Source organism: Sturnus vulgaris, chromosome 11 (genome assembly GCF_052056855.1).
Source record: "Sturnus vulgaris isolate bStuVul1 chromosome 11, bStuVul1.hap1, whole genome shotgun sequence".
Classification (NCBI taxonomy): Eukaryota; Metazoa; Chordata; class Aves; order Passeriformes; family Sturnidae; genus Sturnus; species Sturnus vulgaris.
Window position 1 is genome coordinate 14,175,104 of NC_142253.1, and position 23,211 is coordinate 14,198,314.

Here is a 23,211-nt window from a genome sequence, read left to right on the forward strand (position 1 = left end):
TTGCTCTGGGTAGCTCTGTATAATGTACATATCATATGGGGGGCACCATCGTGGACTCTCACCATCACCCCGGGTCTGCTGGCTGCAGCGTGGCCCCACTGTTCCTGTCACTAGCCTGACTGCCCCGGGGAGTGCCCCTGACACTTGTAAATTATTGGTGGAGGTGATGCTGGTGGTGGCAGGAGGCCAGAGGTGAGAATAAAGACGTGAATGTGCCCAGACCTCGGGCATCACTGGGGCAGGTGAGGTGTTGGCACGCAGGCTGGCACCTGACACACGGCATCCTGAGGCGGCATGGACAGACAGACACACACCACATGGGAGCACAGATGTGCATGATGACAGCAGGGATATATGGACATGGACGTGCAGGGTTAGTGCCCACGGATGAACAGCAGGACAGCAGCAGGACAGCACAGACACACGGACATGGATGTGCGGGGTACCCCATGGCTGCAGGGCCCCTGTGGGAGTTAGACCCTGGGGAAACAGGAGCCCGAGGGAGTGGGATCCCTGGGGGGCAAGACACCTGTGAGAGTAAGATCCCCAAGGCAATGGGACACATGTGGGAGCAAGGCCCTGGGAAGTGGGACTCCTGAGTAGTGGGATATGTGGGAGCAGGAGCCCCAGTAAATGCCATGGCAGTAGTATCCCTGGAGAGTGGCGCTGCTCTGGAAGCAGCACTGGACCATTTGTGCCTGGTGCCAGGGCAGTGGGTGTCCCCAGTGCCCTCATGGCCAGCCCCCCAGCCCTCGCCCATGGCACAGTGTGGAGTGGGGGTGAGCCCCCCTAGCCCTGGCCCCTCGCTCCCCTCTGCCGGCCCCAGGTCTGGGCTCAGTGCCAGCTCATTAGCGAAGCCTTATTAGCACGGCAGCCTGCTCCCACGGGAACAGCCCTGCTCCCGCCATACCAGGCCCACGGGCACAGGCCTGCAGATTCCACGGGGGATGCTTTATCCCTTCCCCTGGCATTCTGAGTCAAAAGCATCCCTGGCTGCCCTCATCCTGCTCAGTTGATGCCAGTGGGGTGTGTGGAGGGGCTGCAGGGCCTGGGCAGGCATGAGGCGCTGCTGTGGGGCTAACATGGAGTGAGGGTGGCTACCTGGGCACTGGCCAGCTCCGTGGGTTGGTGGGCACACCTGGCCCCCCTCCTCAGGTAGTATAGGGGGTCTGGTTCCTAAGGGAGCAGCCCTGGGAGCTGGTGGATGGGGCAAGTGCTGGAGGGACCCCCTGTCCTGGGAGAGACCTGGAGATGCCCCATCCTGCACGGTCTCATCCTTTGCCACAGGCACCCCCAGCCCCGGCACCTGCCAAGAAGCTCCTTCCTCCAGCAGCAGGGGACACGGGACCCTGAGGAGTGAGAGATGCCCAAGCTCTGAGCCACCACACTGTGACACTGTGTCTCCACAGAAGGCAGTCCTGAAACACAGCATCACTCAAACCGCTGTTCCCAGGGCTGCTCCCACTGCTCTGCATTCAAAGGACCCTAAAATGCAACACCTAGACTCCATCTCCCTCCCCCTGTGTATTCCGCGATACACCATGTCCCACCCACATTTCTATCCCAGGACACGGCGCGTCCCTCCTCCTTCCTGTCCCTCACACCCCGTGTCCCCCGTCCCTCCCCCGCCATTACCCGCCACCGCCGCCTGAGGGCCCCCGCGCCGCCAGCGAGAGGCCCCGCCCCACAAACCCCGCCCACAAACCCCGCCCCACGGACCACGCCCTGTTAGCCCCGCCCCCGGGGCGCGCTGGGCGGGGCCTGTCGGGGCGGGCCGGGCCGGGCCGGCAGAGCCGCGGGCGCGCGCAGCAGCCGCCGCTGCCGCCGCCATGGGCTGCACCGTGAGCGCCGAGGACAAGGCGGCCGCCGAGCGCTCTCGCATGATCGACAAGAACCTGCGGGAAGACGGCGAGAAGGCGGCGCGGGAGGTGAAGCTGCTGCTGCTGGGTAAGACCCCCCGGGCCGCATCCCCGGGCCCCCTCATCCTGGCTTCTTCGCCCGGCTCGGCCCGACCCTGCCGGAACCGGGCGGCCTCGCCGCCTCCGCCCCTCGCTGCCCCGGGGCTGTCCTGGGTACCAGCACCGGCAGTGCTCTGCCCTGCCCCGCCCCGCCCCGGGGATCCCCCATGAGTGGGATGCTGGCCCCTGCCCAGGCTTCGGGTTCTCCCCACGGTGAGCTGGCGGCTCCATCTCGGGCCCCGGGGATGTCCCCGAGAACGAGGGGCCTGCCCCGCCCCAGCCTTCCGGCTTCCCCCCATGAATGGGGCAGCAGGCCTTGGGATTTCCCCCCTCGAGTCGGGTGTTGACCTCATCCCAGGCATCCCCCCAGGAGTGAGATGTTGATCTAACCCGAGATCCTAGGATTCCCTCCAGGAGGGGCTTACTGATCTCATCTCAGCTCCCACGTATTTCCCCCACCTAGGAATGGGATGTTGACCCTATCCCAACTCTCGGTGTCTCTCCCCCCAGGACCGGGCTGTTGACTCCCTGGGAGGTTCCAAGGATTCCCCCAGGAGTGGGGTGTTGACCTCATCCCAGCTCCCAGGGTTTCCCCACAGCAGTGGAACCCTGTACCCACAGCAGACCCTGGGGATCGCCTCCACAGTGGGGTTCTTTCCCCACCCCTCTGTGAGCAGGATGCCTGCTCCATTCCAGGCTTTGAGGATCTCACTGGCAGTGAGGTGCTGGCTCTACAGCAAGCCTTGGGTCCCCCTCAGGTGCCACCGCATTATGGGCTCTGGAATTTCCCCCAGAAGTAGCTGGCACCCCACTACGGTATTGTCACCCCAACTGGTCAGTGTCCAGTCTGGACATAACCCTTTGGGACAATGATGTGGGATCCCCACTCTGCTGTTGGATAGCCCCTCCAGCAATGGTCCTGCAAGCTCGGGCACCCTGTCCCACCTGCCCAGCATCCCTGGACTCTTCTATGGGCTCCTCTTACCCTGGCCTGTGGCTGTGGTGGAGGTAACGGGGCTGACGGACATCCACTGCTCTGTGCCTTCCCGAGGCCCGAGCCTCTCCATCACCCTGCCCTCTCTGTGGGGGTTAAGGGGGTTTGTCTGCCGTGGGCACAGCCCCCCACAGCCCGCGGGCTCTCTGCCTCATGGACACTGGATTTTGGTACCGATAACGGGCTGCTTGCTCTCTTCAAAGCACCCTGGTGATGCTTCCATGGGCGTTCACAGCCCTGCCCTGTGCCTGCGGGCAACGAAGCACTTTGTTATTTTAATTTATTATTTTTCTTAATGACTCCCGGTTGGGCTTTTTATTCCCTGTACGAAATTCCCAGGGCGGGCCTCCTCCAGGTGCGAGGCGGGAGCGTGCGAGGCTCCCACGGCGCCGTGGGGCAGCGGGACAGAGGGAGCCCTGACAGAAAATGTCTTTGGGCTCATCTGCTGTCTGCAGAGGAAGCTGCCAGCAGCAGGAAGTCACGCTGAAATCCGGCAGGCCTTTATTTGCTCAACCCCTGCCTGCCTTGAGAAATACGTAATTAATGCCTCAAAACGCTCCTTTATCAGAGTGCGTCTTTTTTTCATTTTATTTTATTTTGATTTTTTTTGTCTTGGCATGAGCAATGCTGGCAGCAAAACCCATCTTGGGGATATTAGGAGAGAGTCTGTGCCGTCTGGGGGGGTTCGATGGTTGGTCCCACTTGGCTGCTCCACTTTTTCCTCTGGAGGGGAGAGTGAGGGGAGTGAAGCCCCGTGGGATTTGTGGGATGGTAGAGAAGCACGTGGTAGCTCTTTGGCATGAGCTGCTCCTGTGCTGGCCTTGCTGCCAGCTCTGCTGCTCTCAGCCCAGTGCCTGGTGGGAAGTAATGGGGAGGTAGCTGGCCGAAGGGGTTTGGCACCTCCAGCCTCGGGAGGCTCCTGGGACCATCCAGGACCATCCAGGCAGTATCACCCTGGTGCTGTCAGCTCTGGGTGCCCAGGTAGGGAGGGCCCATCCTGTTGGTGCTGAGCATCACCGAGGAGCAGCTGGGGGCTCGCTGAGTGACAAGGATTATGATGTAGGCTGACTGGCTGACATCCTTTTCCCGTGTCTTGCTCTGTCCTGAAGTGGAGGCAGGAGGAGGAGTACGTCTGCACTCCCTTCTGCTGGGGCTGGTGTTTACGAGCCTTTCTGATCTCAGCTGCTTTCTAAAGCCAAAAATAGAGCAAAATGGCTCTTTTTGTACGTTTAAAAAAGGGTTTTTTTCTTCTCCTTGCAGCTGTTAAGGTGTCATTAGCAGCAAAGCCTTGGGTCAGTGCTGCCCATTTCCAAGCTGAGCCATGGCTGGAAAATCCTCCCAAGCTGGCAGGGAGTGTCTGGGCAGGTGGGGCCAGCATTGCCCCCCTGGGGGCTGCTACTTGTGACATGTCCCCTCTGTGAGGTGAGACTGCAGTGCTGAGGGGATGCTCCCACCTCCTTGCTGCTTACCCTTCGTATGGCTTATTTTTTTTCCCCATGGTCAGGGGAGGCTTTGAGGAGACCTGAGGCCTCATGCTTTTTGGTGAGCACCACAGCTCCTCATCACTCTCAGCAAGGCAGGGAGTCCAGGATCCTCTGTGGGAACTGCAGCCTTCCTGCCTCCTCCAGAAAAAGGGAGGGAAAAACTAAAGAGAAAAACACCTTCACCCCTTTGTGCTGCATCAACCTACAGCATGAGGAGGAGATGCCTCTTCCAAATGTGGCATGATTTTTTGGTGGCAACTCATGGTGTCCTGCAGCTGAGCTTTGGAGCTGCAGCCAGGCAGGGCACAGTGTGAGTGGAAGGCACCAGTCTGGATATGTGGTGATGGTTTCAGGAGTGTAGGAGCAGAGAATGCTTGGGGCTGACTGCTGCAGGTGCCTCCGATCTGTGCTGTGCTCTGTATGTGGCCATGAGCTGCCTCCTGCCTTTCCTCTACCATGGTGGGTGAGCTGGAGAGGAATGGACACAGTGCAGTGGAGGCAGTCAGGATCCCCCAGTGGCACACAGCTCTGCAGGCGTGGGCACAGCACCGATCCTGCTGTGTCACCTGTCGCTGCCTGCAGGTTTTCCTCTGCTGTTTGCTCTGGCAAAATGAGTGTGTGCCAGATAGTTTGAAGCTCCAGTCTCTAATGGGGAGAAGACCCAGATGAAGCAATATCCCCCAGGCAAAGCAATTCCTCCCAAACAAAGAGTGTCTCTGTCCCTGCCACTGGAAACCAGTGGTGTCCCATGGTTTCGGTGCTGGGAGACGCCAGGAGTCATCACCACTCCTGAAAGCACCTGGAGGATCTGCCCCATAGTTCCCACACCTCCTGGTGCCACTGTTGGCTCCTCACTGACTGCTTCTGCTGGGCAGCAGTGTTCTGGCCAGCCCACCTCCTTGCCTGTGGGAGCTGGGATGCTCCAGGGGGATGCAGGGTTGGCAGCAGGCAAGTGATTGCTGTGCTCAAAGCCCCTTATTCCTTATCTTTGGAGGATTAGGAAAGTAAAGGATTTTTCAGCTGTGTTGGAGGTGGAGAAAGTGCTGGTGGGTTGATGATAATACCCAGGGGTTTGCTCTAGGTGCAGACCCTGGGATGAGGACACTGCCCTTGGTGGTGTGGTAGCACCAGGGTACATTAGGTAGGAACTGCCTGTACCAGATCCTGCCTGGGACAGACAGTGACGGGGCAGGGCTCGGAAACAGCTTCTTTTTTTTTTTTTTTTTTTTAACTTGCATAAAAATAGAGGAAGGGAGGGACCAGCTGTGACTTTCAGAGGTTGTGTGGCCCCAGAACTGCCCTGGGTTCTGTGTGAGCTGCCTGCTTCTCTGTGCTTTGTCCTGTCTTGGGAGTTGTTTCTGTCCCTACTCCTTCCTCAGTCCTGGCTTTTGGAGGGGTTGGGTCCTCCCTTCAGTGGGGACACTGGGAGCCCCACTGCTGTTTTATGCAATGGGCTAGGAGGTGTCACAGTGATGGGGACAAGGGAAGAACTCAATGCTGTTAAATCCAGAGAGAGCTGACATTCAACCCCCTGGAGCTGGTGTATGGGCTTGGGATAGGTTGGGATAGGATGGGTCACTATAGTGTCCCCACTTGTGATGTCCTAGGGACTGGCAGCTGCCCTCTGCTCCAAGATGAGCACTTAGGCTTTGCCCAGGGAAAGCAGAAGCAGCAGGCTTATATGTATATGTTTAACATATATTTTTACAGATGTGTATTAGAAATGCATTTTATATTTTAACTTTTGTGTGTATATATACATATATATATATATATATATATATATACGCATCTTACTTATTTGCATGGAGCAATGTATACATTGATTCATATATATCAAAAAGGACATATATATATATATATATATATATATCTTCACCCATCTTTATATGTAGCTTTATGGAAGGAGGTGTCCCATGGTCTGAGCTTTCCCAGGACTGGGATCACTGTGTCCCTAAGAGCTGTTGCTGTAGCCAGGGCTGGCCTGGCCTTTCCGCAGCCACCGAGTTTCCTGCTCTAGGCTAGAGCTCGGGTTTCCGGGCCGGAGACTGGTTGAATCACCGGAGCTGGGGGAGCTGAGCGATTCTCCATCCTGCTGGTGGAAAACCCAGCTGGGGGGATTCGGGTGCCGGCAGCATCCTGGCTGTGCCAGAGGGTGAGGCCCCATCCTGTCAGGGCGGGATGGACAGCATAATGGCACCCAGGCCTGGGGGCACATGGCAGCAGTGGTGCAGGGGAGAGAGAGACCACTCTGGCCATGGCAGGGGCAGAAACAGAGCAGCAAAGTTTCAGGATTCCTGGAAAAAGTCCGGCAAAAGGACAGTTTTGTCCAGCTTGTGAACGCTGGCGGTCCTTGTTGGCACCGGGTGTGCATTTTCCATGCTCCCCCTGGGAAACCTAGCCCACCTTCTCCCTGTGTGCCCTGAGCATCCTTCGTGCTGCCATTTCTATTTTATTTATTTTTGTGAAGTTTTTTTTTGCATCTCTATCAGCTGCCTTGGACAGGGGGTCTGCACCTCCCAATTTTTTGAGGTCCTTCCTGAGGACGTGGCATTCGACCAGCCAACGATGCACAGCTCCTTCTGGGAAGCAGCCAGCCCTGTGCTGGAATGGGATGGCCCTTGGGAAAAACGCCCTGTGTCACTGTGGGGTTTTAAAAAAATGTGATTATTTTTACAGCAATTTTCCGTCTATTTTCAGTAGGAAGGAAAATGTCGAGGGGAATCTCTTTTTGTTATTAGCGTTTGAGTCTTTAGGGTAACTCTGCTTTTAACACATCCCTTTGTCCCACTTGAAGGTGCCAAGGTGGGTGGGCTCTGCAGCTGTGCCTCTGTCCTGCCGTCTGTTTGTCCTGCGGGGAAGGGGATTTTTGGGTTTGTCCAGAACTAAAACCCGTCTGTAAATCCTCAAATAATAGCTGCTGTTTTCCAGGCTGGGAAAGCTTGCCGGGACAGCATCAGGGGATGGGCTTCTGGGTGCTGGGGATGGGGATGGCTCCAGACCTGCTGGCGGATTGAATTCCAGCTTTTCCCCCATAATGAGAATTTTCCAGCTATGCATTGCTTCCATCTATGCCTGAATATTTTAAAGGATGGTGCCGTGTGGAAAAATGGAAAATCCCCTGTTGGTGATGTGGGGTGAGGTGGATCCTGAGACCTGTGGCCAGCTCCTAAAATACAGGGATTACGTATGTGCTGCCCAGAACTATGTGCATATATTGCACTAAATATCTGCTGCCCAGAAAGCATCATAAATCATGGGCTGCGAAATATATATGTTGGCTCAATAAAGTTTTTGCCAGTGGATTAGCAGGGAGTTCTGGAGCCAGGCAGCTGCTTGCTTATTTTAAATTTTTGAAGATTATTTTTAACAAAAAAAAGGAGGAAATGAGCCTGAGAGAGAGCTCTCCTGTTTTTGCCAGGCTCTGACCTGGGAGCAAGCACTGCCTGCAGAGAGGCAGGGCTGGAGGAAGCACAGCCGTGGGGTCAGCCCGTGGTAGTGGGGAGTCTCCATCCCCCCCACCCCAATGCCGGCACAGGAGTCCATAGCTCGTCTGATACTGCCTCGTCCTGCCTGGGCTGGGCTGGAGGGTGGAAGCTGGCGATTGGCATCCAGCCCAGGAATTGTTTTGGGGCTGAATGGGCGGCAGCTGGGGTTTTCCGGAGATTGGAAACCCTTCCCCTCCGCTGCACTCATCGAGGGGGCTGGGGAGGGTCCCCCACATGGGGAGGGGGGCTGTTAATTCAGGTGCAAATTCCTGCTCACTGTAAGTGCACAATCTCTTGTGCTGGGCAAGCTCCCGGTAGGAAGCAGAGGGGCTGACTTGGAACATGGCTGCCTTTCTCAGGGAGCAGAGAAGGAGCCGGGAGATGTGGAGGAAATTTGCAAGGAAATAGCCAGCCTCGGTGGTGGTCACCCTGTGACTGTCACCCTGCCGGGATAAGGCAGGAGGCCCCGGCGGGGTTGTTCCCTCCTGGCAGGGAGAAAGGTGTCAGGCAGGGTCAGAGAGAGGAGGAGCTGGGGACGGCTGTCTGGCACCTCACCTCAGAGATGCCGATAAGCCGGGTTCTTGCTTGCCACATGTGTGTTGGTTTCCCTGTCCAGGCACCCTCTGAGAAAGGATTGGGTGAATGCCACTGGCTCTGGCCACCGGACCCAGCGGTATGGGATGGTGTTAGAAACCAGAGGTATTTAATGGAAAAAATGAAGAGCTATGCCGAGTCCTTCCCTCCCTGCTCCCAGCTCCAGGCAGGAGTTGCCAGCACTGACCACGAGCACTGGCTGGGCTGTGCCCGGTGCTGCGTCAGCATCCTGAGGGTGCTGAGGGAGGAGAGCCCCTGCTGTGCTGAACAGTGACCTCTGAGCTGAGCTCAGCCCCTCCCTTGGCACACAGGCATGGGAACCGTGGAGCAGGGTGCTCGAGTGGTAAATACAGGGTCTCTGTAGCCTCAGTATGGTCCCAGCCTCAGGGCACTCTATGCACTGCCCACAGTGATGTCCCGGTGGTGCATGTCTGTCACCTGGCTGGCGTTTAGGCTGGGGACATGCATAGAAGGAGTTTGTTCTCTGCCGCCATGTCTCAACTGGCACGATGGGCCCTGTTTTTCCCAGTTAATTTTAGGATAATCTGCTTTAAAAAAAAAAAAAAATAAAAAAAAAAGTTAACCTCCTCTGTAATCTCTGCCTCCTCTGCGGCCATGCTGGCACAGGCCTGCTTGGGGCCCCCTGTAAGGGCATCTCCGTGGCCAAGAGACACACTGGGGAGACCCGCGAAAAGGGCTGTGAGAGGACACAGGGATGGACTTGGCTTGGGAGATCCTCTGGGATTTGCATCCGGAGGCAGGGACCACACTGGTCCCCAGCCAAAGGGGCCTCATCCTGCTGGGGGTCCTGGGGCAAGATGAACCAGGCACTCATCCATCTTGTGACACTCCCTGCACAGAGAGGGGACAGGAGACATGCCCCTTTCTTTCAGCTTCCCCTTTCAGCTTCCCCTTTCTTACAGCCAGGATGACTTTGCTTCTTCCCTACTCCCAGCCTGTGGAGGGAGGGCTGGGCCGAGCTGCACATTGCCTGAGTGGGGTGACGTCCCTAGAGGGGACAGGGTATAGGGGAAGGAGAACCTTAGGCACCCTGGCTGTCTCACTGAACTCATGGAACCCTGCGTTTGGATGCTGAAAAACAAAACGACCCCAAAAGCCATTGGCTTTCCCTGCTGGCAGCCGCCTCCATAGCAGGCTCGGGCACAGGACCTGGCAGGCTGGGAAGTGCGTGCTATTTAAGAACCAAGCCGGGGGTGGCTGGGCCCGCTGGGATTGCTTGAGCTGGCTGGTGGAGGTGGCAACTTACTCCTGAGTTCCCTGCCTGTACCTTGTGGCACAAGCATCCCTTTATCCTGGCTGCTGCTGCTTCCAGCTGTGGATATGCAGGGGGGCTGGTACTCCATTGTTCCCCAGCACAGAGGGGATGTGGGATGTGGCATCTCAGATTCTGCCTGGAGATGGGATGGCAGGTGATGGACAAAGCTCGACCCCCTTGTCACGAGGAGTCCTCAGGTTGAGCCAAAGCCAGGATTGCCAGTCAGTTAGCCCTACCAGTGGCATGCTAGGACTGTGGGGAAAATGTTAGTGTGTTGATGCCATTTTCCTGGCCCAGAGCAGGTGTCATTTCTTCCCTTAGGAATTATTGCAAGGGCCCCCTAGGCTTCCTTTTTTTCCTTGTTTCTTGGTCCTGACGCTTCCAGAGTGCACGTCCAATCATCTGCTATGGCTATGGCTGCTTCTCCAATGGCTGAAACACCTGGTGCATTCCCTGCCTAGGCTGGGGAGGTGTCCCAGTAGGGTAGGGGCTCCTGGCTTTGGACAGGACCTCATCCCTTCTCATTTCTCCACAGGTGCTGGCGAGTCTGGGAAGAGCACCATCGTCAAACAGATGAAGTGAGTGGTCCCTGCACTGTCATTCTGGCTGACACTGCTCAGGCCTTGGCCACAGGCTCCAAAACCAGTGGCTGACAGGGAAAGCTCCCCATCGGTGTTGCCGCAGAGCATGGGTGGGGAGCAGCATCCTGAGGTACCACACAGAGGGCTGACCTTGCCTGTGTCTCTTCCTTCCCCCAGGATCATCCACGAGGATGGCTACTCAGAGGAGGAGTGCCGGCAGTACAAAGCTGTAGTGTACAGCAACACCATCCAGTCCATTATGGCTATCATCAAGGCGATGGGGAACCTGCAGATTGACTTTGGAGACTCCTCCAGAGCGGTGGGTGCCGTCCTGCTCCCACTGTGCCTGGCAGGGATGGGGGTTCTTGGTAGCTAAAATAGATGTGCCCAAAACTGGACTAGGATTAAAGGTGGCTCAGCCCAAGCCCTGCTGTTCCCTGGTGGGCTCCCATCAGGTCCTTTGGGGCAGAGTGAGCTTCGATAAGTCCATGCCAATGCTCAAGCTGTTTTATTCCTGCAGGATGATGCTCGACAGCTGTTTGCACTCTCCTCCACTGCTGAGGAGCAGGGCGTCATGCCAGAGGACCTGGCCAATGTCATCCGGAGACTGTGGGCTGACAACGGGGTCCAGGCTTGTTTCAACCGCTCTCGAGAGTACCAGCTGAATGACTCTGCTGCCTAGTGAGTACCCCCTCCTCTGCCCCAGCTCAGCTGAGCCCTGTGAGCCACAGTGTTTTTATCAAGCTGCAGAAAATCCCCCCAGGGGCTGCTGTTCACCTGTCACCAGGCTTAGGAGCTGGTGCTGCCACTTCCCGCGTGGTGCTGGGGCTGAGCCGGAGCGGAACTGGGAAGGCGGATGTTTCGAAAGCTGTTTCCTTCTCTGGCTGGGTACTGTGTACCCTGGGAGGGGGGGCACTGGTGCATCCTTCTCCTGCCACTGCTCTGTCCCCACTCCCCTTCCCCAGGAGATGCTCTCCACTGGCTCCCCACTCATGAGCACAGCCAGGGGTCCTGCCCATCCTCATCACCCTTCATGGGCTGTTAAAGCAGGAAAAATTCTTAAGGAAAGCCTTGGGGACACTTAGGTCTGAAGAGGATGAGTAGGATGCTCAAGAGGCTGTTCTTTTTCTTTTAACTGTTTTTATACAGAAAGACTGGCAGTACACTTGTGCATTATCCAGCAAATTGGTGTTTAGGTAGATAAATTGCTGCAGCTGTTTGGGTTTATCCTTGAAGAGATTAATAAATAAAGTTGATCTGCCTAATGTACCATTGCTGGAGAGAGCAGCACAGCTGAGTCTGTGTTCAGCTTGCACAGTGCCCTCCTACCCTCTTCACCCAGACCCCTTATGGTAAAGCAGTGTGTGGGGAGCTCATGGTGTGCCAGGAACACCTCACCAAGCCTGGCCTTGCCTGGGATCCTGTATGCTTGGGACTCACTGCTGTCCCAGGGCAAGTGGTTTCCCCAGCTGTCCCCTCATGCATAGCAGTGTCAGGTCCCTCTTTTGCACTGAGGTCACTGTCGGGAAGAGACTGCAGGAAAGCTCCTGGCAAGCACCAAACCTGGAGAAGCTCTTGTCAGCTCTTTCCTCACCGCACCCACAGCTTTCACTTCCTCCTCACAGGCACACACCCGCCTTTCCCAGCCCCTGTCTGCTCAGCCCCATCACTCCCCAGCCAGCACTGCTATTTCCCTGGCAGCAGGTGCTGGTTTGGGAGCACAGGACACCCAGCAGGTGCCGGGGAGCTCGCACACACTTGGAGCAGGTGTATCTGCACAGTGTCTGCCAAGTGCCTGTCACTGGCAGTGCCATTATGGAGCGTTTAGCACATGGTGGGGGGTTGGACAGCCATTAATTGGGAGCACCTTCAAGCTGTTGCTCCAGCCTTTTTCCAGCCCTGTGGAGATGCCCACAATCTCTTGTCACAAAGGTGATGTGCTCACAGTGCTGCTGGAACAGGACAGCCTGGGAATGAGGAGCCCTCTGCTGTGCCCAGTACTCAGCCCATCTGTGCCCCAACCCTCTGCAGCACAGCAGCCCCCATCCTGTTCTTCCTCTGCCTCTTGGGGTTCCAGGAGTTTGGGGTGCCAGGGTGGTGCTCACCAGCACCCTGGGGCTTGATGCAATGTCCAGGAGCCTGTGGCGCTGCACAGGGCCCTGCTGTGGTGTTTCCTGTTTTTTGTCAGCCAGAGGCCATGTGTGTTTCCGGCTGTTTTTGAGCTGCTCTGCGGCAGTAACGTGCAGGTCCCCCACCCTCACACCCAGAGCAAGCTCCTGGGGCACCACCAGCTCTGGCCTTGCCCTGTCATGCTGCAGGCTTTCCCAGGAGCTGGCGATTGGCCGTGCTGCTTTGGAGCCAAGGATCCCTATGGCCCCGCGGGCTGTAATCTGGCTTTCACCAGATTACAGGGCCACAAATACCTTAATTAAGACAAGCCTAATTTGCTTAAAAGAGCCCGTTTGTAGTAACCCAATTAAAGCAATGTGATCTGGAGAAATCAAAACCCGCCTTCACCCCCCCCCCCCCCCCCGGCAGCCCTCATCAGTCCCGGTGGGTGTTGCACGCTGGGGACCCGGCCACCATCTCTGCTGGGACCCTGCAGGCAGCAGGGCAGGCGATGCTCCCGTGGGGGCTCAGGATGTTTGCAGCCCCCCACGGCACTGCTCCCTGTCTCTCTGGCCTCCCGCCTCCTGCTTCCTCCCAGGACGCCGTCCCTTTGTGTTTTTGACTATAAATGGCATGGCGCCATCGATTGTTTCCGCCGGCACTGTGGCTGGTTGCCATAGCACTGAATATTTTCCTCTTGCCATTTCCCCCCTGTGCAAATGGCCAGGGAAACGGGGTGAGCCCCCCAGCCCTGGCTGCATCTTCTGCCTGGCTCCTAATGCCAGCACACTGCCCTCAGTCCCTCGGTCCTGTGTGTCTCATGTCATCCTGGCCACTGGTGTCCTGCCCTGCCTGTGTCTGGCAGGGACGTGGGGTGACCCCAGGATTCACATGGTGTCTCTGCTGTGTGTCCCAGCTTGGCACTGCCCACCCCAACTGAACAATGCTGGGATATGGACAGGGGACTCTGGGCCAGTGTGGGTATGTCCCACGGTCCAGCTCCCACAGAACCTTTCCTCTTCGTCCCCAGCTACCTGAACGATTTGGAGAGGATAGCCCGTGCCGACTACATCCCCACCCAGCAGGATGTGCTGCGCACCAGGGTGAAAACCACGGGCATCGTAGAGACTCACTTCACCTTTAAAGATCTGCACTTCAAGTATGTCTGACCTCTTTCCCTTTTGCCTTTTTGAAAACAAAAAAAAACCCTTCCTCCCCATGCTGGAACGGACCATGCGTGCACTCAGTTCCCCCAGCCTCTTGGTTTGCTCATGGCGGGAACTGCTGCCTCAGAGAGCGGAAACCGCTGAAATAGCTGGAACAGCCTCAAAAACACTTCACAGAGCTCAGCCTGGGGGCGGATCCAGGCTCTGGCAAGGAGGGGAGGGGGAAAGCATCCCTCATCCCGCTGCTGTGACGCTGCTTCCGCCCCAGGAAGGGTGCTGGGCAGGAGCTGGGGTCTTGGGGTCAGGCAGTGGCAGCGCTGCCTGCTGGCACCCTGTGGTTGCTTTCCACTGAAAACCCATGGGAAATAATCAGGGCTCCAGTTTCAGAGGCAAAAAGCTTCCATTGTGCACATCCCCAGGGAATTTAGTCCCATGGCAACAGAGCTGATGTCAGAACGATCTGCTGGGATCCTCTCTGAATGCGGGGGGCTTGCAGGAGCCCCGATGCCACCCTGGTGGGATGGAAACTCTTGGTTGTGCATTGCCAGAGCAGTGCTTTGGAGGTGGCAGTGGGGGTGCTCTAGGGGGAATGCAGTGTGACCCAGTGGGGAAGCTTTCCCACCAGCCAAGCAGTTGGCAGTGGGCATGGCAGGAGATGTGGAATGCTACTGCTGAGCTCTTTTCCGTGGAGGCAGGGCATCCTCTGCTGCCTGTGGCAGGAGAGGCACATGGTGCATCGGGATCATCCCTGAGCCCTGCTGCTGCCACAATCCTGCTGAGCCCACAGTGACTTGGCTCCCCTTGCTCCAAGGTCTCTGGCAAAGCCCTGCTGTGCCTGCTCTGGAGCAGGTGTCTGGGGAACATGACACTGACGCCCCCTGGGAAAGGCAGCCTGATGCTGCCCCAGCTCACGTCAGGGATTTGTTTCAGCTGGGAAATGAGCCTGGACACTGTCTAGGCAGCAGGAGCCGGGGCAGATCCTCAGTACTGGCAGAATCCCTGGGGCAGAGGCACCGTGGTCTGCCCACACCAGTGCTGCTCCTGCTCTGAGCAGCTGGGGACACTGAGACATGGGGTAAGGGTGGTGGGGCGAGGAGATGCCATCCATCCCCGTGTCACTTCCTGCTGCAGGATGTTTGATGTGGGTGGCCAGCGCTCAGAACGGAAGAAGTGGATCCACTGCTTCGAGGGGGTGACAGCCATCATTTTCTGTGTGGCCCTGAGTGCCTATGACCTGGTCCTGGCTGAAGATGAGGAAATGGTGAGTTATGGGATGGAACCAGTGCCATGAGTCATCCCCTCCGTGGGGGGGGCTGGGGTAGCAACCCCTCCTCTGGTGGCCACCGGTGCCCTGGCCAGTGTGGCCCAAGCCTTGCAGGGCCATTGGCATCCCCTGCCCAGGAAGGCAGGAGCATGGGGGGTGGTAGTTTGGGGGACAACAGGGTGAGTGCTGCCTAGGGGTCCCTGCCCAGCTCATGCTGCCATCTTCTCTGCCAGAACCGGATGCATGAGAGCATGAAGCTGTTTGACAGCATCTGCAATAACAAGTGGTTCACAGACACGTCCATCATCCTCTTCCTCAACAAGAAGGACCTCTTTGAGGAGAAGATCGTGCACAGCTCCCTCACCATCTGCTTTCCCGAGTACACAGGTATCACTGGGACTCTCAGTGCCCCCTGCCCTCCTGGCAGGGGTAGTGGGCAGTGCCTTGCCCCGGGTAGGGTAGCAGGAGATGCTAGGGACAGAGATGCTGGCTCCCCTGTGCCCGAGGAGCAGTGTGTTGGGGCAGTAAGTGGGGTGTGGTGGTGTTTGAGGTGTCCCAGGAGATGGGAGATGTGGGGGGACGCAGCTGCCCTGAGGGGGGTTATCTGAGGTTCATTCTGCCTCTGGAGCCTCAATTTGGCAACAGGACAGTGGCTGTGGGGGGCCAAGTCAAGCCCAAACTCTTTGGTGGCTGTGGGCAACTATGGGACAGCCCCGTGTCTCTTCTTCCCCAGGGGCCAACAAGTATGATGAGGCAGCCAGCTACATCCAGAGCAAGTTCGAGGACCTGAACAAGAGGAAGGACACCAAGGAGATCTACACCCACTTCACCTGTGCCACAGACACCAAGAACGTGCAGTTTGTCTTTGATGCCGTCACCGACGTCATCATCAAAAACAACCTGAAGGACTGTGGTCTCTTCTGAGGACGGCGCTGCCCAGGTGGGTGCTGATCTCAGTGGTGGCTCCTCAAATGGGGTGGTCGTGGACCATTCTCCAGATATGGGCTGGGCACAGCCTGCCAGCTGCAGGCTACCCTGTCCCCAGACCCTCCCTTGCTCATGACCTCTCTCTCCTAGGAGCTGCAAAGGAAGAACCACGCCATCTCTCCCACTCCTGCTTCTCTTCAGATTCATTCCTCTGCCCACCACATAAAGAGACTTTTGAGTGCCAGCACAGTGGCAGGGCCCATGTACCCCCTGCCACACGTGTTTCCCCCCCACCATTGTCCTCCTCCTCGCCGGCGTTGCCCTTCCAGGGAAGACAAGGTTTTAATCTTGGTTTGTACCCCCTGAACTGTTCCAGCCCCCATCTCATTCACTCCGAGCCGTGGTGCTCTCACTGTTTACACTGCAAGTGTTGCTGGCCTGGGGGGCACAGGGTCCCCTCGGGGCTGCCACCCAGCCACAAACATGACCGATGACATTCCTTTTAGTAAACCAGAAAAGAAAGAATGAAGAGAGGAAAAAAGAAAAAAAACAACAAAACCAAACCCAAAACCATGCAAAAAAAAAAAAAAAATCACACCACACCGGTTGGGGACAGGTTAGTTTTTAAAGAAAACCTTTTTACCAAACTATTTAAAAGCATCAAGTGCTACGTGGTGGTGGCATCCTCCATGGCCAGCCCACCCCCCAACCGTGTGCCTTTGGGGGGGAGGGTCTGCACCCCACCCCGCCTTGCTGCCTCCATCCCAAGGGGCAGCTCAGGCAGGAGGGTGGGCAGGGGGTGCTGCCCACTGCCTCTATCCCCCCCCTCTTTCTAAGCCTAGTTTTTAGGGTTAGCTGTTGCATTGGGCGAGGAGAGCCCGCTGTACAGAGCGGCCCCCGCTGTCCCCCCCAGCCCAGGGGGACCCTTCAGCCGGTGCCTGCGGTGTCGCTTTTCCCACAGGATGTTTTACCAAATTGTTCACATGGTTTGAAATAATAAAATGTAGAAAGGAAAAAAACAAAGTGAGAAACATTATATATACTGAAACACCCTGCGTGACATGGGAGTGGGCAGGGGGGGCTTCACCTCTGTGGGAGGGCTGGGGTGGTCTCCGGGGCTAGGAGAGGGACAAAAGGTGGGTTGGCATCCCCCTGGGGTGAGGAGAAGCCCCTGGTCGTGGGAGGTGAGGGCAGTGGTGGAACCCTTGGGAGTGCGACTGGGATGGTGCTGCAAGGTTAAGCCCTACCCCAAGGGGCTGTGGGGTAGGGAGGAATAAGCACATGACCACTCCCTGGCTCTGCTGAGGTGGCATGGTGGCACCAAGGGAGTCCCAGTATCACACAGGACACCCAGTATCACTGGGGACACCCAGTACCCAGGAACACCCAATGATCTGTAGCCCAGAGGGAGATGTAACCTTGAACCCACCAGCCCACAGGGATCACCCATGGACACCCCACACCTCTGAGGTGTTCCTGGACACTCCCAGCACCCCCAGCTCCAGGGGCCACTCCTGGACACCCAGCAGCACCCGAGAGACCACCCCAGCACCCAGAGCTTCAGAGGACATCTAGGACCCCCCAGCACCCAAGGGGCATCTAAAACCCTCCTCAGCTCCAAGGGGTACCAGGGACTCCCAGCACCAAGGGGCACCCAAAACTCCCCAGTCTCCCCAGTGCCGAGGATCATCTGGGACCCCCAGCACCTCTCAGCTCTAAAGGGAACCCAGGGACACCTCAGCATCTCTCAAATTCCTAGGGACACCCAGGATCCCCAAACACCCTCTGCTCCAAGGGGTACTTTAAGGACCCTCAGCACGCAAAGGAACCTCTGTACCCCACAGCTCCAAGGGTTACTCAGGGACCTGCAGCACCTGAAAGTATCCAGCACCCTGTAGTATCCAGGGTCATCCAGGTATCCCTAGGACCTGAAGCCCCAGAGACCCCCAGCAGAACTGAGGGCCCCACAGTGCTGACTGGTGGGAGAGTTGGAGGGGAGGGGGAGTGAGATTGTGCCCCCACCCGCCCTCCCTTCTTTACCAGGGGTGGCTTTGGAGCTGAGCAGGCCAAATCCCAGGGGTTTGCAGCAAGCAGAGATGGCTGTGGAGGTGGGATGGGGTCAGCAGCAGGGCTGGGCCCCAGGGGAGGGGGTGCTCGCCTGGGGCTCAGAACAGCCCGCAGTCCTTGAGGTTCTCCTTGATGATGATGTCAGTGACTGCATCGAAGACGAACTTGACGTTCTCGGTATCGGTGGCGCAGGTCATGTGGGAGTAGATCTCCTTCACGTCCCGCCGCATGTTCAGCTCCAGGAACTGCAGTTTGATGTAGTTTCCCGCATCGTCGTAGGTGTTGGGACCTGGTGGCGTGGCAGTGAGTGGGATCCCTTCCTGGGCTGGTGTCCCCCGCCAGAGTGCTGGCCCAGGATTACCCAGTGCTCCCTCGGGTGGGGAAACCCTGCATGTCCCTCAGCAAGGCTCATAAGCCACCACTTGCATGGGGTGCTGAGGACACCTGGTGGGGGACTCCTGCGGGGGTGGCGGCACCTAACCCTCCAGCAGCACCCCACCACCAGCAGCCACTGCCACACTCACCGTCATAGTCGGGGAAGCAGATGCTGAGGTGGGCCTTCTTGATCTTCTCCAGAAAGACGTCCTTCTTGTTGAGGAAGAGGACGATGGAGGTGGTGGCAAAGTAGCGGTGGTTGCAGATGCTGTTGAAGAGGTGCAGGCTCTCATGCATGCGGTTCTGCAGATGAACACAGCCCCGTGGTGACGCCCAAGTCATGACGGGGACAAAGCAGAGAGGGTGAGGTGGTGAGCATTCCTCACCACTTCATCATCCTCCACTAGGACCATGTCATAGGCACTGAGAGCCGCGATGAAGATGATGCAGGTCACACCCTCAAAGCAGTGGATCCACTTCTTCCTCTCTGAGCGCTGTCCACCCACATCGAACATCCTGGGCAGGACAAGCGAGAGTCAGCACCCCCTATGCCCTGCCCACCCCCTGGCACCAGCCTTCACTGGGGGTCTGGCCCCCACCTGAAATTGAGGTCTTTGAAGGAGAACTGGGTCTCAATGATGCCAGTTGTCTTGACACGGGAACGCAGCACGTCCTGCTCTGTGGGGACGTAGCCGGGGGTCACCAGGCGCTCCAGGTCTGACAGGTAGCTGGCCGGGCACGCGGGGGGCATGAGACACAGGCTGGAACTCCCTCGTGCCTCCCACACCCACACTCCCCGACCCCACGTACTAGCCCGCAGAGTCATTGAGCTGGTACTCGGAGGCGCGGTCAAAGCAGGCCTGGATGCCCGAGTCCTTCCAGAGCCGTCCGATGATTTCTGACATCTCCTTGGGCATGGTCCCCTCCTCAATGGTGTCTGAGAGGTGCAGCAGCTTACGGGCATCATCCTGTGAGGGAGAGGGGTTAGTGGGGCCTGGGGACTGGGGGGAACCCCTGCTGAACACGGAACACTACTCACCTGGCGAGCCGTGTCCCCGTACTGGATGTTGAGGGTAGTCATGGCCCGCACGATGGCCAGCATGGACTGGAGAGTGTTGCTGTAAATGATAGCAATGAACTCCAGGCATTCCTCCAGTGAGTAGCCGTCTTGGTGGATGATCCTGGCAGGGGAAGATCACAGGCACAGGGCTGAGCTGGGTGCCATGGAGCTGAGCCACACCATGGATGCATCCCATGGCTGTGGGATGGGGCAGAGTCAGGCACAGTGGGATGGGGAATCCCATGGCTGCAGTGCAGGACAGACACTTTGCATCATGGGCACAATCAAATGACCCCCCCTTGGAACTTACTTCATCTGCTTGACAATGGTGCTCTTCCCTGACTCCCCTGCTCCTAAGGGGACAAAACATGGCTCATGGTGGTGCCCGTGCCATGGGCACTCCCAGCTGAGCCCTGTGGTGGCTCACTGACAACCTTGGTGCCTGAAATGGCTGCGGGCACTGTTGGCTGTGCCAGGTCCATGGCTCAGGGTGTGCAGGGGGATTAACAGCCTAGTGCCAGTGGCATTAAGGTTAGGCTGAGCCGCTGCGTCTAGTGGGATCTGAGGCGGCTCAGCCAGGGACACTCTCAGGAACCCAAGGGAGGGGTTGGGGACATGGTGGCATCACAACCCTGCCACCTACCACCCAATGCCCCAAACTTGTAGCTGTGCAGGAGGATGTGTCCTGGGCCAGGCTGTGAGGACAGTGATGCCACCATGACCCCACCACATACACAGCACCCCAATCCTCAGGCACCACTGGGGGACTGGGAAGGGCTGGGAGGGACACACAGCACAAGGGGGCTTCAGGGACAGACATGGAGTGGTGATATGGGCTGTATGGAGCTCCCTAGGAGGATGGGGCAGGGGTGCTGATGGATGGGGGTGGTGATAGGTGGTGTTGGTGAAGGCTCTTAAGATGTGTTTGTTGGGGCTGGGGGACCTGGGAGTGGGGGGATGTTAGGTAGGCTGGTTGAGTTCAGGGATATATGGAAGCCAGGGGATCTTAGGATCTCAGGACCTTAGGATCTCAGGATCTCATCGTCTTGTTGAGATGGTCTGTTGTGTATGGGGTGCCTGGTAGGGGGTGTTGAGCAAGTTGGGACGAGCTGGTTTTGGGGATCCCGGGAATGGGGGGGACTGTTGGGCGGCTGGTTGGGTTTAGGGGTGCTAAGGGAGAGAAGAAAACATTGGGCAGGTTTTTGGGGTTGACTGGTTGGCTTTAGGGATGCTGTGGGGGTCAGAGGACTGCTAGAGTGGGCTGACTGGATTTAAGGGTGCTTAGGAGCAGGGGCCTGGGGACTGTTGAACTGGTTTGGTTTATAGTGGGGTCAGGGAAACTTCAGGTGTTTTAATGCGGAGGGTTGGCTGGTTTAAGGGATGCCTGGAGTGAAGGCTGTTGGGGGCATTCCTGGGTTGTGATTGTTTGGTTTAAAGGTGCTGGAGGCATCAGGGAAACATTGAGTGGGCTATTGAGATGGGGAGATTTGGTTTAGGGCTGCTGGGAATGGGAGTGATGTTGGGGTGGGCTGCTTAGTTTTAAGGGTGAGTCAGGAGAATGTTGAATGAACTGTGAGGGTGAGCTCCTTGGGTTTGGGGGTCCATCTGGGGGCCAGGGGAATGTTGGATTGGCTGGTTGGGTTCAGGGGCAGCTGTGGGGTGTGCTGGTTGGGTTGAGGGGCACTGGTAGGTTTCAGGGGCGCATTGGGTGGGCTGTTAGGGTGGGATGCACAAAGGATGGGTAGGTTCCCCAGGGCGTTGTCTCCCTCTTACCCAGCAGCAGCAGCTTGACGGTCCTGGCATCCTTCTCAGCGTCTTCCTTGAGCTTCTTCTCCAGCTCTCGAGAATGCTTCTCCTCGGCACTGGCCCCGGCTCCCATGCTCAGCCCCGCAGCCCTGCGGTTCACCACCCGCTCCTTGGAGGTCAGCACCAAGATGGGCAGCGAGCTCCAGCTTCCCGCCGCCTCCAGCGCTGGCTCCCGGTGCCCGCCGCCGCTGCCAGCGCCGTCCGCCCGGTGTGCGACAAGGACGGGGCCAAGGTCCCGGGGGGCCGCCTGCCGGGGGGCTGCGCTCAGCACCCGGGGCTTAAGCTGGGCCCCCCCGATAAACCCCCTTCAATCTGCAGAGGGCTGAGCTCAGCAATCCCATGGTTCCCGGTGTCAGCGCTTCCCAGTGTCGGGGGGGGACCAGCCCGAGCAGTCCCCAGATTTGCCTCCACCCTGGGGCTGGGGCAGTGACCTGGCCACCCTGGGGGAAGTGGGACCCCTACCCATCTCCAGCTCTGCTGTGGACCTCCGTGGGGGTGGGATGGTATGTCTGCTGGGATCTAGTCACAATGGGAGCAAATGTCCCCATCTCACCCTGCTCTGGACCAGTGCCCATTGCCCCACCCCAGTAAGCCATGCCAGTGTCCCCATGGGCACTCCTCACAGTGATAAAATGTCAGCCTCAGTCACCTATGTCCTCCACTAATGTCCCCATGCTCCCGAGTGCACTTCTTCATGTGCCCAGCCACCCACCAGTGCACTCCCAGTGCCACTAGGATCAGTATCACCTCCACAGCGTCCCCAGGCCCTCCAGCCACACCTGCACAATGTCCTCAGGGATACCCACATACCCTGCAGAGGGTTTCCAAAGCCGTCCCCAGCAACACTCCCCAGTGACTACAGAAGAAATCCCAGTGTTCCCAAACAACTCCAGTTCCTATGTGGGGACCATGTCCTTCCCAGTCCAAAAGAACCCTGCCCAATGACCACAGTGCCCCCTCTGTGTTACCACTCCAACCGCAGTGAGCCCCGCCCAATGTCTCTGGGTCGCTCAATGTGCCCTCCCAGTGCCCCCCATTGCCACTTCATCCACTGCAGCAGAACTGAGTATCCCAAGGAACACCGCAGTAACTCCCAGTGTCACCCCACTTCCAGTGACTTCAGGTCTTGCAAGGAGTGCGCCAGTGACTCCAGTACAGCCCAGTGCCCCTGTGTCCCCCCCCGATTTTTCCTCAGCGCCCCCAGTTCCCCTGTGTGCCCTCATTTGTCCCCAGTTCCCCTGTGTCCCTTCCTTTGTCCCCAGTGCTCCCAGTTCCCCTGTGTGCCCTCATTTGTCCCCAGTGCCCCTGTGTCCCCTCATTTGTCCCCAGCGCTTCCAGTTCCCCTGTGTCCCTTCCTTTGTTCCCAGTGCTCCCAGTGCCCCTGTGTCCCCCCATTTCTCCCCAGCGATCCCAGTTCCCGTGTCCCCTCACTTATCCCCAGTGCTCCCAGTACAGCCCCTGCGTCCCCTCATTTGTCCCCAGCGCTCCCCTCCCTGCACCGCTCTCCTGCAGCGCCTCGCTCGGCCGCCAGAGGGCGGGAGCGCCCAGCGCAGCTCCCAGTACAGCCCAGCGCTCCCAGTACAGCTCTGCACCATCCCAGTACAGCCCAGCGCTCCCAGTACAGCTCTGCACCCCGCCAGTGTACCCAGTACTGACCCCAGCATAGCCCCAGCACCCCACTACTCACACAAGTGCGTCTCAAGACTGCCCAGAGGAGCCCAGTGCCACCTCCATTACCCCAGTACTGAAAGAGTGCCCTGCTAGACCCCAGTATTGCCCACTATAACCCCCAGCCACCCCTACAGAACCATTGCCACTTCCCTACCACTGCTCCCAGCATCACCAAGTTCCAGTTCCTACTACCAAATCCTAACGCCTCAGTACTTCTCCTAGTCCTCCCAGTACTGCCCAGTACCAATCTCCCATGTGCCCAGTACTACCTCTGTTACAGCCCAGGACCTTTCAGCACTGACTCCAGTGCCTTCTGGAACTACTCAGAGGAGCTTGGTACCACCCTCGTATCAATCAAAGTACTCCCAGTATCATCCACTACCACCGTCCG

The 23,211-nt window shown here is 57.8% G+C and overlaps 2 protein-coding genes across 2 annotated transcripts; one reads left to right on the forward strand and one right to left on the reverse strand.

Moving 5' to 3' along the window:
- The first annotated feature begins 1,758 nt into the window (after positions 1 to 1,758).
- GNAI2 (G protein subunit alpha i2) lies at positions 1,759 to 16,864 on the forward strand. Its single transcript, XM_014869619.2, has 9 exons — positions 1,759 to 1,947; positions 10,330 to 10,372; positions 10,553 to 10,694; positions 10,896 to 11,056; positions 13,515 to 13,643; positions 14,782 to 14,911; positions 15,148 to 15,301; positions 15,648 to 15,854; positions 15,992 to 16,864. Exons 1-8 carry the CDS (start codon positions 1,830 to 1,832, stop codon positions 15,836 to 15,838), a joined length of 1,068 nt encoding a protein of 355 aa, XP_014725105.1. The 5' UTR covers positions 1,759 to 1,829; the 3' UTR covers positions 15,839 to 15,854; positions 15,992 to 16,864.
- A 1,024-nt stretch (positions 16,865 to 17,888) lies between these two features.
- Positions 17,889 to 21,823, reverse strand: GNAT1 (G protein subunit alpha transducin 1). Its single transcript, XM_014869580.2, has 9 exons — positions 21,799 to 21,823; positions 21,117 to 21,407; positions 19,654 to 19,696; positions 19,323 to 19,464; positions 19,094 to 19,251; positions 18,883 to 19,011; positions 18,670 to 18,799; positions 18,433 to 18,586; positions 17,889 to 18,197 (listed from the first exon to the last, which is right to left on the reverse strand). Exons 1-9 carry the CDS (start codon positions 21,821 to 21,823, stop codon positions 18,007 to 18,009), a joined length of 1,263 nt encoding a protein of 420 aa, XP_014725066.2. The 3' UTR covers positions 17,889 to 18,006.
- Between the last annotated feature and the right edge of the window lie 1,388 nt (positions 21,824 to 23,211).